Source organism: Pseudochaenichthys georgianus, chromosome 21 (assembly GCF_902827115.2).
Source record: "Pseudochaenichthys georgianus chromosome 21, fPseGeo1.2, whole genome shotgun sequence".
NCBI lineage: Eukaryota > Metazoa > Chordata > Actinopteri > Perciformes > Channichthyidae > Pseudochaenichthys > Pseudochaenichthys georgianus.
Window position 1 is genome coordinate 31,967,979 of NC_047523.1, and position 18,424 is coordinate 31,986,402.

An 18,424-nucleotide genomic window follows, 5' to 3' on the forward strand; every position below is an offset into this window, starting at 1 on the left:
AGCGGAGTTCCACGAACAACACAGTCATTACACAAGTCCCAGTGAATAATCAACAACAATGGTTAGGTTGATAATTGCTGTGTTATTCATCAGAGACAGAAAGTATGAATGAATGTTTATTCAAGAATTGTTTTTAAATCTTATAAAGTTATTCAATCTTATAACGCGTGCATACATTACTCGTCTACGTTAACAGGGGGCAATGTAGAAAAAATAGAGTTGTACCTTTACTCCTTTGCATTCATCACAAACTGTAACTAGCTCGGTCCTGTTTGTCTTCAATGATAAACAAAGACTTGGGTAATTTTTTTTAAATAAATTACATTATAGATTTTTTCTCTTTCATTTATTTATTACATTTGTATCTAATATTGAACCTTTTTGGCAACCCAGTAACACTTGGGCCACTTACTACATTTAAATACTGCTTCATGATTTAAGATGCAACATATGCCATGACATAGTAGGCTAAAAACACAGGTGTTAAAATTACCATTAAACAATTACTACTTTTTTTTAAGTACTTTTAAGTGCACTAGAAAGTGACGGTCTTTTGTTAATATACTTCACATTTTTTGTCTTAGGTATACTGTATTGTTTGAGAAGTGTGTGAGTTACCATTTTGATATCCAACAACTGCTGTGGCTTGTTGTGCTTATGCTAATAAAGCCTTTAAATCTTTGTTTTGAATGCAGGACTTGCACTTGTTATGGAGTGTTTTCATTACTTTTAATGAAGTAAAGATCAGAATACTTCTTCTCCCAGCCCTGTCAGAGGGGTGTTGGTGGATGTGGGATCATTCAGACCACTTGGGGGACTCGGGTATCCCAGATCAGGAGGAGGAGCCTCGGTGGAGGAAGTAGCTCCACAGCTTGGATGTCTGTGTGTGTATGCGTGTGTGGAGTAGTTACCTCCACAGTGAGTGTCGCTAACCACTGGATTGTTAAAAAAGACAAGCAAAAGTCACCCTCGGGAGGAAAACACACACCGACTCGCTTTCGAGGAATAATTTTGAGTTGTTTTTCCTACGTTCTCGGCACAGGTTGAAGCGGTGCAGCCGGTCCAGAAGCGAGCATTATGCATTCAGACTGCAGGCTGCTATGGGCAGAGCGGTAATGGTGGGCAGGGAACCGACAGGGGCCGGGGTTCTCGTCCTGTCGATTCTCATCATCCTCACCACGGAGGACTGTCGAGCTCAGAAAGGTTGGTGCCTCACAGCTGCGGTGACAACTGCAGGCGGGACCCAGTGCGTAAAAGCACCGCTGCGGCCATGCTGCTTCTCCAAAGTGTGAACACGGAGGGGGGGTTTAAGTGTTTTTAGAGATGAGCTGAAGGAAACGCTACATTGTTATTGTCCCCCAGAGTTAAACAGCTACCTTACATGGCCGTGTGTACGTGGAGTTCCGCTCAGTTTGCACTGCTTGCCGCCGCCCGTCATGGTGAGAGACGGGTTTAGTGAAACCAGGCTAACCGGTTCTTTAACAAAAAAGCAGATTGTAACGAAATAACGGCTGCTTGGTGGATCAGTTGCTAGCTGAATTAATATAGGGCTATAACTGATATGTTAGACGTTTAAAGTCACAGTCCCAATCTTATTTGAGTTCCCTAATAAGCGAGTTACCTTTAAAATGGCATGTTTTCTTAATGGAGTCTGGATTTAAGATGTCTTTAGGAGACATTTGGCAATTTACCCTTGTTTCTCGGTCCAGGTTGCCCACTGTATACACAGTTTTCCCTAAATCAACTACTATAAACACGGAAAGCTTAATATGTTTGATTATATTCGAGTTACTTTACTTTCTTCCTAAATACGCATATTTAGCAGTTTTTCAGAGCCCACAGCCAACCTCAGGTGGTGCGAGATTGGGGGTGGGGTAGCAATGGGGGTAAGACTGTAAACACGTGGACACAGTTGGTCATAACTCTACATTTCACATAAATTAGAATTTAGTTTTTCCCCAGAAAGTATCTCGTGGTATATTGTGTGATGATATCAATATCTAATGAGGTCTTATGATAAAGCAGGAGGGGTGATTTAGGTTGTGCTCTGATCTGTTTTTGAGCATGAGGGGAAACTTGAGGAAGGTAATCTGAACTCCTGCTGAATGCCATGCAGTTGTTCGGTGTTTGTGAGTCAGAGTTGAGGGAAGCAGCTTTGTTTTTGTCTTGTTCATCTGGACAGTGTCCACTGAGAGGCTCTTATATAACCCCAGGTCCACAGGACATCCACTTAGCCCCATGAAGCGTGACTGAGTGCGTGTCCACACCCCACACACAATGTCTCTGACAGCTCAGAGGACACAAACACAAACTATCCTTAAAGAGTCTAAGGTCATAAACACAAGGTCAGATACCTCCTTTTCTTTATTACCTTTTGATCTGTTTATCTTATCTGCTTCACAGCCACAAGTATTTACTGTCTTTTTAAATCAAAGCCAGCTTTCCTGCTCAACCTAATTACAACACATTACATTATTTAGGCAGGGGCTTCAAATTCTTTATGCATTTTTTTTGTTTGGTCCAGAAAACATCCTGATGTATTCAGATGTCTTGTTTAGTTTGACCTATTTGACTATCACCACCTAAAGACACTATGCAAGTCTTTACATTTAAGTAATAGAGAATTATGGCATTTTTTTCAAGAAGTGTCTTCAATAAAAGGTTAAACTATCAACTAATTTAATGATTGATTGGTGTTATTCTACATTTATCAGGACATTTTGCATTTCTAGGAAACTATTTCATCTGTGGTTTTATAAACATCTAATTTCCACATGTTCGTATTCAAATACAGAACTTGTTTATCATAAATAGGGCATATTTCTCCCCATTTGACAGCCTTGCCCATTGATATTGTTTATTTTGTTTGTCTGCGCTGTAGGTCTATGACACAAGGGAATAAGATGTCACACTCAAGCAGACTCGAGGCTTCTTGTCAGTTTTGATTTTGGTGTTTTTCATGCTATTTCTTTACCTTAAGGAAAGTAAAGAATAGATTTACCTTGTACTTAAACCCTCACTTCCATTGCACTAAAGGCTTATGAAGAGTACCTAAATTAACATATTTGTATGCTTTTCTTATGTTAGTTTTTTAGCAGCCTGCTCTTTTTCCTCATACATTGTGTTGTCTTGCAGGTGATGGCTGTGGCCCCACTGTACTTGGCCCCAGCAGTGGGACTCTGTCCTCTCTGGGTTACCCGGGGACATACCCCAACAACACGGTGTGTGAGTGGGAGATCAGCGTGCCGCACGGCAGCAGGGTCCACTTCCACTTCGCAGAGCTGGACATAGAAGACAGCGACTGCCAGGTCAACTACCTCCGCCTCTACAATGGCATCGGGCTCGAGAGGAGTGAGATTGGTGAGAGTCACGAGCAGATACTACAGTGGGCTCAAACTGATATGGGATAGAAACTTTACATTTTGGCACTAGTTTTTAACAAACTGAAAACTTTGTTCGCCAAAGTCAATTTAAAAAACCCAGCATGACAGTCCTTTTAGTCACAATATACGCATCAGAGGTACTTTTAGGATAGTAAAATAGTCAGGGTTGACCACATCCTTAAACATTACATCTCCGAACCTGCATGAATCTTATTATCTTCGTTACTGCGTGTGTTTTAATGCACAAAAGAAATGAGGTGATGACATATTACTTTTGTGTTTACTGTGAGACCTGAACTACATACGGCTGACGAGTAAACATCATTTCCATTGACCCAAATACATTTCTTTTTAAGATATATGAGGAGGCAGCCTTAAGAGATACTTAATAGATCTTAACAGAAAGCTGAGCGTTAAGCTGCAGACTTCCAGGAGTTTTATTTCTTATAATTTAATTTTCAGCATTAGTCAGACTATGCATTTCTGAGTTAACCAAATTGGTTTTGATGGAGTTTCATAAGTGCTTGCATCATTTTCAGACACCATAGAGCTGGATGTGTTTATTTATTTAAGTTGAAACAGGAATATTTTTGGATAAAAGAGAAATGGAAATCTTTGCTTTCACCTCTTTGCACTTTCACTATGATACTTTCCATGTCCAAAGTATTTGTTTACATAATGATTCAGAAACCAAGCTGCTGCTGTGCTGTGCCAGGCATCGGCCACATGATTAGGTCTACAGTCACTATTGGTCTCATGCCAAAGTGCTGCAGGGTGCACTTTTAATGAGTTAAGCTAACTATTAGAAAAATATTATTAAAAACCAGCTGTGGGTGAAGAATTTAATTGGCTTTAATTTATTTTTATGGTGCCGTAAAAAGATGTCCCTTTTTAAAAACATCTGATTTCTGCAGAGAAAATCTCACTTTTGACAAAGCTCTCGTCTCTCGGCTCCGTTCTGATGGGTAACATCAAAGTGTGATACATAATGTCAAATGACTGATTTCTTTAGTAAGTAGCCATGTAATAATCAGGATAATACAGGAAGCAGGTCAATATTGCACCCAGACAGGGTAATGCAAAACCCAGAAACTTGTAATCTTGAACCAACCGTCCGTATATATTATGTTTTGTTAGATTCTTTGTTGTATATGTAAACATAAGCTGGCTTTTATGACTAACCAGTGCCTCGTTGTCATCTACTGCTCGTTTCTCATCCTGTGCTGTTTAACAGTGAAGTACTGCGGCTTGGGTCTGAGGGTCGGACAGCTGATCGAGTCCTCCAACCACCAGGTCACGGTCCAGTTCATGAGCGGGACCCACCACAGCGGGCGAGGATTCTACCTGTCCTACTCCACCACCCAACACACAGGTAACTACACCTGTCTGAGTCACCTGCTGATCATCTGTAGCTTCCAGTCTGCAGGGTGGGGGTACCTTTTCTGTTTCTGTTCTTAAATGCCAGCGCCAAGTATATTGGGCTGCTGGATAAAGGAAGACGCTATGCATTTTCATTATCAATCATACTGGGAGCAAACCTTCTATTTTCAGCTCATACAAAAGACTAACGGTTAAAGATGAGTTGAGTTGAATGGAGACTGTGTCTGCTGCTTCGTGATAAGGTTGCTTCCGTCGAAATGAGGAGCATTTAAGACGTGGTGTTTGTTCTCTTTTGAGAGACAAAGAGCTGCCGTGCTGTGAATACTGATTTCTGACCCGACACATATCAGGAAGTTCAGCTGAGTCATACCGCCACTGGGCATCAGTCATCGTCTCGAATGATTGTATTTTTCCTACTTAAATGTGAGAACAGAAGGAATTTAATACAGAAAAGTTAATTATTTTAAGGTAAATATTTAACACAATCAGTGTTTTCTTTGTGAGTCAGCACTGTGATGAAAAATGGTGAGGTTTATTTTCTTGTCCATCACTTGTTAGTTTAAGCACTTTCAGCATCATTTAAGGTACTAAGATTCTTTCAGCATAATCTAATAAAGCCAGAATTCACAAAATGGAAAGTTGCATGAATAAAACACAGTGGGAGAGATAGTTGGTGTCTGATCTGATCAAGGAATAAATCAAACGGTCTTTCTAGTCGCCACCAAACCTTTGCACATGGCAGTTTAATACGTTGGTGTAGATTCAGCCATCTGTTAAAGCCCACGAGAAACCGAAACACTTTTTTCCGTTAATAAGAAAGTTGTCGTCACTGTGCGATTGCAATTTCAGACGGCCGCGCTTTGTCATGTGGAACATTTACAGATAAACAGATAATTGAAGCCACAAGAAGAAGAGGAGGAGGATAATGATTGTGTCTAAGTGTCTCTGTGCAGCTGAATCACACTGCAAGGCAAACAAAGCGGTCAGACGGACTTAACTAGTTTTCCCCGTCAAAGAACTGGTGTGTGTTTTTCATGTCGTGTAACTGATTGTGCAGATGATGAGCGTGGGAGGACAGTTTGCACAGCTAAGTAAATCAGTCAACATGGCGACTTGCGGTGGCTGGGGGTGTTTGTCAGTTTGACTCACTGGTTGGTTTCCCAGATAAATGACTTTTTTGATAAAGTACTGGAGACTCACTGAGATGGACCACCGACACCGTGGGGTAACAAAGACTTCCCAGCCGCCCACATCATCCGACTGTGGCGTGCCTCATCACTGAAACACTTGTGTTAGTGGGTCCCCCCCACACACACACGTGTACACACACACACGCACACACACACTCTTGTTTTGAGCTGTATGACTTTGATATGTCTGGAGTTGAGCGCAAGTCAATTGCCAAATGATTAATCAGCAACAATGTTGATACTTGAAAAAGTTTGTGCAATTTATCTAAAACAAAAAGGCCAACATAATTAGAAAGACAATTAATGGCTTTTTTGATTATTTCAATAAGACACAACTGGTTATTGACAAGACAGTGTTATTTACCGTGATATTTGTGACTGAATATTTGCTGTCAAATGATTAGTCTTCTACTATTTCAGCTCTATATAGTTTCTAGTGCTAAAAAGATCAGATTTACGAATAAAAAAGAGTGAAAACTGAAATATAATCAGCAACTATTTTTATAAACGATTAATTGTTAAACATAATTTAAAGCTAAAGAGTTTGGTTTAGGTCTCTCAAACTCATCTTAAAATATGATTGTGTTATTTTATATAGCTGTCACTGAATATCTTTGAAAAAGGATTGTAAGTTGCAACCCTACCCTTCAATTCAAGCCAATCTTTCTGTGAGAAAATCACAGTTCACAACTTTAAAAAATGTAAATACGAGATAATGAAATGTATGAATTGACTGGAAAAGCCTTGAGGTTGAGCTGTTGCCAGAGAGGCACGGAGAGATATTGGGAGTGATGGGTTTGTGCAGTGTGCAGAGGAACCGGTTCTGACACTGTTTGTTTGCCTTTTGCAGATCTAATCACCTGCATGGACAAAGGGGCTGATTTCCCAGAGGCAGAGTTTAGGTAAATAACATTTTGCTTTGTGTGGAATGGATATTTATGTGATCAAGCTGTGTGATATGTATTCATTGTGCATGTCTCTCTTTCTGCATAGTAAATACTGTCCTGCAGGCTGCTTGACATCTACCGAGGAGATTTCAGGAACTGTACCCAATGGCTACAGAGAGGTGAGCACATGCAGTGTGTGTGTGTGTGTGTGTGTGTTTTCTCTTTGTGGTGGCCTCGCGTCACAATTCCAGGTGAAACATGTCGCCCCGCTGTTTGGTCAATCCGTCAGCATTTTCGTACTCATGCGATCATTATCATTATTTTCCTCCTTTTCTCTTAATCTCACATCTTTTCGTCCGTCTGTAAACGGAGCTTCATGGTGTGTGAGTCCTGGACTGATGACCTCACAGCCCCCCCGCAGAGCCTGAGGTCATGGGCCCCGAGTCTCTGGCTGATGACTTCATGTTCAGAGCTTGGGGTTTTTTTTTTATATATGGAGGGAGGGAGGGAGGGGTGTGTTGCTGCTGGCTGATGGGAGGACAGGGAGGAGCGTCGGGGGGGGAGGTTCAGGGAGTGAGGTGCCCCAAAGGAACAGAGGAGGGGCCGGGTCAGCGGATGAGAGGGAGGTGAGATAATAGTTTGGCCGAAAATAATAAGCCTCTAATCCAGTCCAGCTGCAAGAGGGCGCTGAGCGGAGCTGTGTGTGGAGTGTGTGAGACAATAAGCTGCGAGTGAGTCAGTGTGAGGAAGAGGCTGGAGAGCATGCCGAAGGTTTTGTATATGTGCAAATGAATCATTCCTGCCTGTGTTCGCGGGGTGTGTGTGTGTGTGTGTCACCAATTTGTAATATTCTGGTTATTGTTCAGGCATTCTTTGAGTCTCCCCCACCTTAAAACAGACCCTGCAACTAATTCTTCTTTTTTTAAATCTGGAGTTTCTAACAGTGTGTGTGTTCTTTATTTGCACATCCAGCACATCACATATCTGTGTGTGTGTGTGTGTGTGTTGTTTTATGTGTGCGCGTGTGGTCTCCTCAGTTGGAGGCAGGGAGCGGTTTGGAGCAACGCTTTGTGTTAGCGGTTTGGGATGGCGCTCTTTAGGATGTGGTGTGTGTTTTTGGGAGGTTTAGGAGTCACAGGGCAAGTGTTGATTGCTAGTGGCAGCATTTAACTGCCGTGCATACATACGTGTGTGTGTGTGTGTCTTTGTGTGAATACATGTGCTTGCCACTCTGTGGGTCACCAGTGTTTTCCCACAATCTTGTCAGCTGTGGATTCCAGTTCCAGGAATGAAATCCCACCTCACTCAAACAGCTGTTCACGGGAAGGAGCTTGTGACCGGAGCAGGATTGTGTTTTTTTGTCTGCTTCTCCGTGATGTGGCAGCAGGTTTGGACAGGAATGCGGCCGGCAGTGAATCATTACCATCAGTAACCCTCAGTATCCTCTCTACAGAAGAGTGACATCATGCTGACTCATCAGCCTTTTATCCGCCACAGTCTGGAGGTTAAGAGGTTCTTCTTTGTGAGCTCACCGTAAGACAGTACTGCCTGTTCCTGCACATGCTTTATTAGAACTAACCACCAGAGATGCTCATCTTCGGTGTTGATTTGTTGCTTAAAATATCTTTATGTGAGTTTTTACTCTTCGAAGAGTTAGTCCTGGGTGATTGTGGATTATGCTCTATTATTAATTATATAGGTGATATTAGTAGATATTGCAGAAGTCAAACTCTTAATTGTGATTAACCAATACTATTGAGACCAAATAACATATTGGGACCTTTTACAGTTGGGCCATCAGAACAAACTATGTGTTGGGTACTGTTTCTTAATTACCTTGCACCTAATCTGTATTAGTAAACATATTCACATTACCATACATCTGCAATAAGCTGATACCGGCTGACCGTCAGATACATTGGTCGAGCTCAGATCAGGTCTAGCTTGTCATATCAAATTCAGCTCATTGACTGTAACTATTAAAGGAGACCTATCATGCTATATTTGAATAATATATTGTAGGGCCATACGGTACTATATAAGGTATATTTATACATTTTCCTTTTCAAAATACTAAACAGATCATGCATTTTAGGCTGCGGCCCCACGAGGACGAATTCGGTCGTTTGCGTTACTGTTTAGTGTCATATAGACCGTTCGGCCACACGAGGACGACCGAATATGGCACTAAACGACTGAGGAAACGACAACGGGTCCCAAGGTGGATAGAAATGCATACGCCACTCTCTGGGGGGTCAAACAGCTCCGTGTGTCCGCCCTATACGGACATTTTCAGATCACTGATAGTGATTGCGCAATAGCCCCGCCTCTCCCCACCTCTTCTGCTCACCTCCGCTTACCCCGCGCCAGTGCTGAAGTGTTTCGCCACCAACAACAACAACAATGGCGGATCGCAGAGTTGCTATCGTGCTCCGGACGCTATTGACCATGCTACAGTTGTTTGTGCAACATCTACAGCAAGAATGATGAGGCAATAGCCCCGCCTCTCCCCACCTCTGCTGCTCACCCCCACGTCAAAGTAAACTGCACCCTGAATTCAGATTATTTATCTTTCTCTCGCGAGTGAAGTCTAATCTGACAGGACGGAGACACGCAGCTCTGCTCACCTGCAGCTCCTCCCGCTGCAGCAAAACACACACTTCAAGTCAGATCATCACCCTTAGCTATTTTAATTACCTCTCAAACTCCCTAAACTAGTTTATTTTTTACTGTCGGCCGGGTCACTGATTACTGGATGAGCTGCTGCATGAGACAGACACTGACGCTGTCCGAAGAGAGGGAGGAAAAAGAGAGGCTCCGTGTATTTTATCATTATATTATATAGAGTCGTTATTCATTTGTTTTAAAGCTCAATAAATAACAAAGAAGACCTTTGACCGGCACTTTTATAATTTTGTCCGGAAGATTTCAACTTTAATACACGCTGACTGGCGAAAAACTCTGCCCGGTTCCCTCGGCCCCCACCGCGGAGAATAAACAGAAGGGCAACCATGACAACCATGCTTCTTCGCTGCTTTTGTGGAGGAAGTTACAGCGCCCCGTAGAGGCTCCTGCATATGTACTGCAGCTTCTCCAGCGGTTGGAGCTAAACGGAGCGGTCTCGTGTGGGCAGACACTATCCGGATAATTATTGCATGTGGACGGAAGCCGTTTGCGATTGCGTTTGCGTTAATCCTATGCGTTTAGCCGTTTTCGTCCTCGTGGGGCCGCAGCCTTAGCCATGCCTCATTTCGCTCTCCTCCACCCCTGTCTTTGCATGCGCTGCAGCTGACCACGCCCCCCTGCAAAGGAGGGGGCGAGTTACGAGAATGCTGTTACCATGCTGTTACCATGCCACGGCAACCTCTCATTCCCCTGATTGGTGGAGAGTTGGCCATATAGGCGGAGCTCCTCGTCACTGACGTCAGACTATTTTCAAATCTGTATCAGTCTGTATCAGATCCGTTAAAGCCCCGTTTTTAGAGATGTGCGTATGGAGGAAAAGAGAGAGGGTTGTGTTTTCTGACACTTGGTGAGTTCCCTGAACACACCGGGGACACATATTCATGTGTAAAAGACGTACAAAAGTGCATTTTGCGTGATAGGTCCCCTTTAAAGACGGTGTAAAACAGAGCATGAACATTAAGAAGTCTTGATGATAGATTTAAAAATCGACACACACATGCTTTAATACTGGGGAGTTCAGCATTCACTCATCTGCAACATTAAGCACTGGTACTATTCATATAAGGAGGTTTAGGATGTCTAAGCGTTTTTTGTAATTTTGTGGGCCGTTAAAATGTATTAAATGTACCCAACGTTCATCGGATGTTGTGGCAGTTTGTTGTAATGGAAATATAAAACGGCACCACCGGCCTCCCTTAATCCCCCCTCCTCTCTGCAGTCCTCTCCTGTGTGCGTGGCAGCCGTCCATGCAGGCGTGGTGTCCAACGCTGTGGGGGGGCGGATCAGCGTGGTGAGCAGCAAAGGCATCCCTCACTACGAGGCCACACTGGCTAACAATGTCTCTTCCACTGGGTAAGAGAGAGATAGTTGTGAATCACAGATACATTTACATTATTACAAACCAAACATGTAATGAATGTTTGAAATAAGATCAGAAGTGTACTCATGGTTGAATTGCTAACTTAAAGTATTTATTGGTTAAAAAAACACTAATCCATGTCTTCTGATGCTATACTTCTCTCTTCAGAGGAACTTTGTCCGACAGCCTCTTCACCTTCAGGACCAACGGTGAGTTTGTTCTGGTTCTGGAGCACCATAAGCAGCTGTAATTGTTTTCCCCTGTTGATGTAATTATTAGCGTCAACATCTGTTATTTTAATTGAGTGTAAATCTTGCCCTAGAGTCCCTTATTTTTATGAGTCTGAAGTGCATTACTTTGCTGTTTTTATGATGCCACATTTCTAATAGGTCACAGGGATGGCATACACACATGTTACATCTATATTCAATGGCCTCTCTGTGCTGGCAGGCTGCTCTGGGACGCTCGGTTTGGAGTCTGGTGGCGTTGCGGACACTCAGCTGTCCGCCTCGTCTGTGTGGGAGTGGAGCGTCGGTCAGCAGAGTGTGTGGGCACCATCAGGGGCGCGGCTTAAGAAGGCGGGGCTTCCCTGGGCATCTGCTCAGAGTGATCTAAAGCAGTGGCTGCAGGTCGACCTCAAGAGGGAGAAGAGGATCACAGGTACACAACCATCATTTTCTAAAATAAGGCTCCTAGCTTACACAACTGTGGTCTCGTTCAGCCTGGTTAGCAGTTTGGCTCTCGGGTTACATTTTACTTTTTACATGTTGGTTTGTAGGTTGTTACACCACTTTGGTCTAGACTTAAATATCACCATGAATATTGGATGGATTCTCATATAGCTGGGCGATGAGCAGAAAGTCACGTTACAGTTTGCAAACCAAGACATAACCACAAATATTCCTTATTAAGACAATCCTGTCACAATATAGATATGTGACCTGCTCTGTCGCATTGACCCAAAGACACATTTTGAGTTGTATACACAGCTGGAAAGAGGACATTCCCAGCTTTCTAATGATATCAGGATTGTTTTTGTACTCCAAATATTAAGCGAAATATGTCACATTATATAATGACTGACACCGAGTCCTCATTTTGAGAAAAAGGCCTTCATGGTTTTCTCTTCTCTGGAATCCATCCATCTGATTGATTATTAGTGGAGCAAATGATCAAAATACTACGGAGGGAAGATATTTTCATTTGGAGGGGAAGCTCGCGAGTGGGTGTGTGTATACGTCTGTGTGTGTGTGTGTGTAATTTTGCATTTGTGTGTATTGTGTTTGTTTCCCGGGGAAACGAGAAACACCGGCTGTTGTTACGCCTGCTGTGACGTTAAGTGACTCCGTTCTCCGCTGGTCATTATGCCGTCACAAGCTTCAAAGCTGTATTTATCATCTGAATTTGTCGAAACAAGTTTAATATTCTGAAAGCCAAGACTCTGTTTATTTGAAACCAGATGAAAACAAACTGTAACGGACCCTGCCGTGTTATCTACGATCACTATACGCTTACATTCATCATTTCAGCGGAGGGAGGGGGGGCGGCGCTGCGGAACAGCAGATTGCGAGTGAGAGCCGTCTTCGTCCCTTTACAAGCTTCACAGATGTATTTATCGTGTGATTTTGGAAATAAAAGTTTCATATTCTGAAAGCCAAGACTTTGTTTGTTTAAAATCAAACAAAACACCCGAACCCTGAAAAAATAGTTTTTTACGTAAATCCACGTTTATTTTGAAATGAGCCGTTGCGACTTCCGACTGATTTCGACAGAGCGGGTCACATATTATATCAATATACTGCTGAGTACTAGATGGTCATTACATATTGTAAAGATACACATGCGGCCCAGAGGAAGAATCCTTATGTCTGGCACAACCTCATTTGGTATTGGTATTTCTTTTACATCTACATTTCTACTGGATAAACTGCCATTCATTTTGGTACAATCATGTTTATTTCAAAAGGAAAAGTAATCCACTGACTTCCTATCATCATTTTGTGGTCAAAAAATATTGTGTGGTTTTACTAAACGGATATTCCCACCATCCTCAGTTTTGTGTTAAGTAATGAGGATCATGTTGACCGGCTAAACAAACATGGTGAACATGTTACATCAGCATTCAGCACTGTGATGAACAACAGCCTCACGGAGCTGCTTTAGACTCTTTAAGTCGCTTTTATTTCATGTCGGAGCCAACTTTACATCATCTTCCTGTTTCTATTCTGCCCCGTCACCCAGGTATCACCACCACCGGCTCCACCCTCAGAGAGTATCGGTACTACGTCTCAGCGTACCGGGTGCAGCACAGTAACGATGGCCAGCAGTGGCTCAGCTACAGGGAAGCAAATGCAACACGAGACAAGGTAATGCAATCACCAAATCAATAAACCCTATTTGCTGAACAATTGCATTATGGGCTTTTAGTTGTTTTTTTTCTTAACTTCAAATGAGTGCAAATGGATAAAAATGTCACTCTAGAAAGCTGCAGGGGCACAAACTTGGACTGTTTCCATAGCAACTGGTATTGACTACGAGATGTTTATGGCAGGAAATGATAGCCGTCAGTGGTTTGAGTTAAGTGCTGTGGTAGACAAGTCGGGACACTCGGGCATTAATAATGAATGGATATGGATTTAGTGGCGGGTTGTCGGGATGGAGCTGCTCTCTGCTGGGATTCCCAGGCTCTTGTTGTGTGGGGGAAGCGGTTATTAGCTTGCCAAGTTGGAAGATAATCAGCTCATGGCTTACAGTGCAGTTGTTCACACAGCCTGAAACAAGGACTTCTTCCATTCTTAACTACTACCGGGCTTTAGTTGGGTTTACATGTCTGGCATTAATAAGAGTGTGCTCTCTTTTTCTGGTAGATTTTCCAAGGCAACATCAACTACCTGCACGAGGTGAGGAATAACTTCATTCCTCCAATCGAGGCGCGGTTTGTGAGGATACACCCGACCCTATGGCATCAGAGAATAGCACTCAAGTTGGAGCTGGTTGGCTGCCAAATTCTTGGTTGGTAAAATAATGAACTTGCATGTTATTGTAAGTTATACATGTTTCTGTTCTATAATATGATTTACAAATGTGTCTCACAGCGAAGCCAGTACCAAGGGCGTTTGACCCCCATCGTCATACTCCACCTTCTATGGGTACAAAACGTCCACCTCACTTTGGACACACCACTCACCCCCCCGACATCAGGAACACCACGATGCCTCCTCACACTGGTAAAGGTGCGCTACGTTTCAGTTTGAAAACTCATTTGTTTTCATCCTAAATTTGCCGCCTGGCGCTTATTGCGGCCTTTTTCCCCCTCAGATGTGGCGCTGGCAGCAGTTCTGGTGCCCGTGTTGTTCATGGTTCTGACCGCGCTCATCCTGACTGTGGTGTGTGCGTGGCACTGCAGGAGCAGGTGTGTATTCTCATTGTCATGTAAAAAAAAAAACTGATGTCTTGTGAAGCGCTCATTGCATTGGTGGAATATGGTGTCAAAAACATATAATGCAAGTTTCCTCCTATTATACTATTTGTTGGCATATCTTAAAGGACATGTCTTATATGAAAGACATATCTATGAAGTGTTTTGCTCAAAATACCAAACAGATTCTAGCCATGCCTCATACCCCTCTATTTCAGCCCTGTTAGAGAAACGCTGATTCCGGGTCTGTAGCTTTAAAAAAAGAAAGAAAAGAGATTAAAAAAAAAGATGTGGGTTAGGAAGAAAATAGAGGGTTGTTTTTTACGGACACTTTGAGTCTACTGCCACACCGGGGACACACATGTAGGTATAAGAGACATCAACCTTTAACACTAAACCCAGGTTCATTTTAGGATTTTTGTACCAATTCAAATGATTATATTGTCTTATGAGGGATGTCCCAAACTAATTTCTTTACCACCGATCCAAATCTGATTAATTAATATTTTGTATTACTACCGGTGATATTGATTTATGATGTTACTTTCTAGTATGTATGAAACCATCATGAGGACTATTACACAGAATGCAACATTTCACGAAGAAAGACGGCACGGAAATGAACATGTTATATAGTCTGACTTGATTTTTTTTCTCTTCATAGGAAAAAGAGCTCCGACGGAACATATGATCTCCCTCACTGGGACCGCACAGGTATGTAACGTCTGCAGCACAGCCTGAATGTCTCCATGTGTCCTGCTGAAGCTCACTGTGTCTCTGCTGCAGACTGGTGGAAAAGCATGAAGCAGCTGTTGCCCTCCAAGATGGTGGAGACGGAGGATTCAGTTCGGTACAGTGAGGTGGGCCGGCTGGGGAGAGGGGCTGTACCCAGACTACATGCTGAACCTGCAGGTAAATACTGTGGTGGCTGTTCAAGCAACCAAGAGTCCTTACTGGGTTGCTGCATTCAGGTTGTGTTCCTTGAGGTTTGTAGAGGCTTCAGCTGCTTTTAAAAGGCACCCTGTGGAGTTTCAGTTTTCAAAAGACAGCGTCAGCCAAGTTCAGTTTATTCTCAAAGAAAACCAATTTCAAACCACAAGAAATCAAAGTTCCTAAGAACAAGTGGTTTGCTCCTTCTTGGTTTTTTTAATAAATCTGTTAATATAATAGTTTGTATCCTGGTGTGCGCTGAACTTTGATTACCCGGCACCAGCTGGCACCCAGGGGAGAAGCACTGCTGAGTGTCTTCAGTTTATTGCAAAACCTTTGTTTTGAATGTTGTGAAATCAGCTTTTTTTTCTCCGCCCCAGCTTGTGGTGGTCTTGTTCTTCTCATCCTTTCTTGCAGCAATTCTTTCTTCAATAGGTCATTACAGTCACAAGCGGCTGCATACAGAGTTGCGTGAAAACAAGGAATGACATGCAACTGTTTCATTAGTGTGCTCTTGTTTGAGTTGATGTTAATGTTGACGGCACTTACTGCCTTTGTAATTTCAAAATTGTATATTTCCACATCAATGTTATGGCAGCACACCGTAATGAAGACTCTTCCCCATTATGCTGCTTAATCTCCACTAGACATGCAGGCATAACTATTTACTGATCCGATGTTTACAGAAAGGGTCAGATTTCTATCCAAAAAGAGCTAGCTTTGACATAAATAAACACGGGCCTTTTTAAAGTTTAATGAATAAAAACCTGAGCATGTATACGGGATAGCATCTGTGACACAGACACCACATTGCATTCCGGTGCTATAATGGCAAACATCTAGGCATTTAAGGAGCCTTTTTAATGATCCAATTGTGTTTTTGGGGTCTTATTTGAAATTGTTATGTACATTACTGATGGTTAAGTAACCGATACACTGTTATATAATTAGGGTAACAGATGACAATAATGATAAAAGTATAAACTTAATTAATACTTTATGAAATGCTCTCTTTTCAGATTACGCTGAGCCCCTGGTGAGTGGCGTCACAACGCTAGGGGCCCGGTCCACCTTCAAACCAGACGAGGGCCCCGACCCGGGATACACGGACCCCGACCTGTACGACGCTCCCATCTCGCAGGACGTGTATCACGCCTACGCAGAACCCTTACCGGCCACGGGATCAGAATACGCCACGCCCATCGTGGTGGATATGGGCTGCCACCCATCAGGGGGCTCCACTCTGAACCAGCCCTCCACGGTGTGTAACTTCATGGGTGCCGGGCCCCCCTCCCTGCTCACTCGGACAGACAGCGGCCGCTCAGGGAGGACGGCCTACGATACGCCAAAGAACGCCACTGGACAGGCCACGCCCCCTGAGGATCAGACCTATCAGGTGCCCCAGAGGAACACTCAGAAGCCCAAAGGAAAGAGCTGAAGAGTCCAGATGCACATGGCCTTAATCTGCCCCGCCACAACCCAGCGGAGGGTTGTGGCGGAGGAGGAGGAGTGAATCTGTGAGCCCCGGAGCCCGGCTCCAGTCTTGAATGAACACTACCTTCGCTTTAGATTCATCTGGAGATGTCTGTATTGCCTAAATGTTTCTGCATGGTCACAATCTGCTTGTGTAGTGCCATTACAGTCCTATCACTGAAACCACAAAGATGAATGTGTGTGTGCCAGGTGGAGGGATGGATGAAGAGGAGGAAGCTGACTACTATTTGAAAAAGACTCTGTCCCTGTTCTGTGATCCGTAGTAGTTCCTGCATTCTGTGAAACTGTGATTTCCATTATTCTTCTGTTACATACCGACATGTACCCGATGATTTACATTCATCAAACCCAAAGTGTTCTCTGACTGAATTATCTGCATGTTGCATTCAGTTACCCCACCGCCACGGTCAATTAATTCCTCCTTTTCTAGAGAAGCGCTAGTTTTCCACGGTACGTTTTTGTCTTACTTTGTTTTAAAAAGCATGACTTGAAATTGTGTATAGTTCTAGTAATCCCATTACTGCAAACCTTTTGATTGATTTACTGATATTTATTTTTATTTTACATCCTGCTGATGAGGAGAAACTCTTATTACAAATTGCCCACCACTACCCTCGCTGATTACACCAAAGAATAATGGTTGCACTGTTGTGGACACCGTACGGTTTTATTTTGAATGAACCTGGTCAGATGTTAACTTGAAAAGGCTGATCGATCCAGTGACTTTCACAAACGAGATACTTTGTGATATTGAAGACCAAATGTTGCCTTTTTCTGTGTTTATGCAATTCATAACAGAACCACCTTTCACCTTTCAGCGCACATTTAGCCAAATGACTATGAAAGCAGTCTTAATGTAGAAAATAACGTTTTTAAAGGCCTAGTTAGTCGATGTCCTAGTGAATGGTACAGAGCAAATAGGTAGATGGGTTCATCTGTTACAGCTGATCGTTTCTTGTATGTTTGTGTTGAACTTTTTAGATTTTATTTGTGCATCGTGGTGATTGTCTCGTGTTGAAATGGGTGCTTGATCTTGCCTTAATGCATTTGAGTGTTCCTATCTATGTGCATCAACATCTGTATGTGTGTTGAGCTGTTTCGATACTTCAGTCCTGTGTGTTTTTCTTTTTTGGACTGTTTCTTGATGCGGCTCACAGGTGTATCATTGTGTGTTCAGTCATTGTCTGTAGCACCAGTTAGACTGCATTCCTCTCCTCTGGTACTGATGTGACCAAACGCTCTGTGGCAGGAGGGCAGATGGAGAAAAATGGAACACGCTGCTTTATATCTTTACAGAATAACAACCTCACCGAGGAAGTTATTCTCACAGCTGTGCCACCAATCCTGCTTTGATTATGCTCAATAACCGAGGCGATCTACATCCATTGTTCTGGTGCTCCCTGGTCACAGAGGGATGTGTTTGTGGCTCTCACTGATTGTATATAGAGAAATAAAGAGTTTTTAAAGAACATGTTTTGCTATTAGCTTTTGTCTACAACAGGAAATATATGCATAACAGACAGTACAAACGGTTCATGTCAGCAAGTCGTAACACACCTCAAAGCACTGCTCAGCCTCACAGATCGGCTAGCATAGCATACACTTTTACATTATTATACATTGTAAAAAGGCCATGGTTTAAGCACTTGCTAACCCTGCAGTGATTAGACAGATATTCTCAAAATGACTCCTTAGCT

The 18,424-nt window shown here is 42.9% G+C and overlaps 1 protein-coding gene across 2 annotated transcripts; it reads left to right on the forward strand.

Moving 5' to 3' along the window:
- Positions 1–801: 801 nt before the first annotated feature.
- On the forward strand, positions 802–18,198 carry dcbld2 (discoidin, CUB and LCCL domain containing 2). Of its 2 annotated transcripts, none has more exons than XM_034109507.1 (15): positions 802–1,203; positions 3,136–3,360; positions 4,618–4,755; positions 6,804–6,855; positions 6,947–7,019; positions 10,745–10,878; positions 11,054–11,094; positions 11,336–11,545; positions 13,127–13,251; positions 13,753–13,897; positions 13,981–14,118; positions 14,204–14,297; positions 14,968–15,017; positions 15,090–15,215; positions 16,253–18,198. In XM_034109507.1, the coding sequence occupies exons 1-15, from the start codon at positions 1,101–1,103 to the stop codon at positions 16,669–16,671; spliced, it is 2,073 nt and encodes a 690-aa protein (XP_033965398.1). In that variant the 5' UTR covers positions 802–1,100; the 3' UTR covers positions 16,672–18,198. The 2 variants fall into 2 exon arrangements, with proteins under 2 accessions (XP_033965398.1, XP_033965399.1); XM_034109508.1 differs by having other exon boundaries at positions 13,981–14,112.
- The last annotated feature ends 226 nt before the right edge of the window (positions 18,199–18,424 follow it).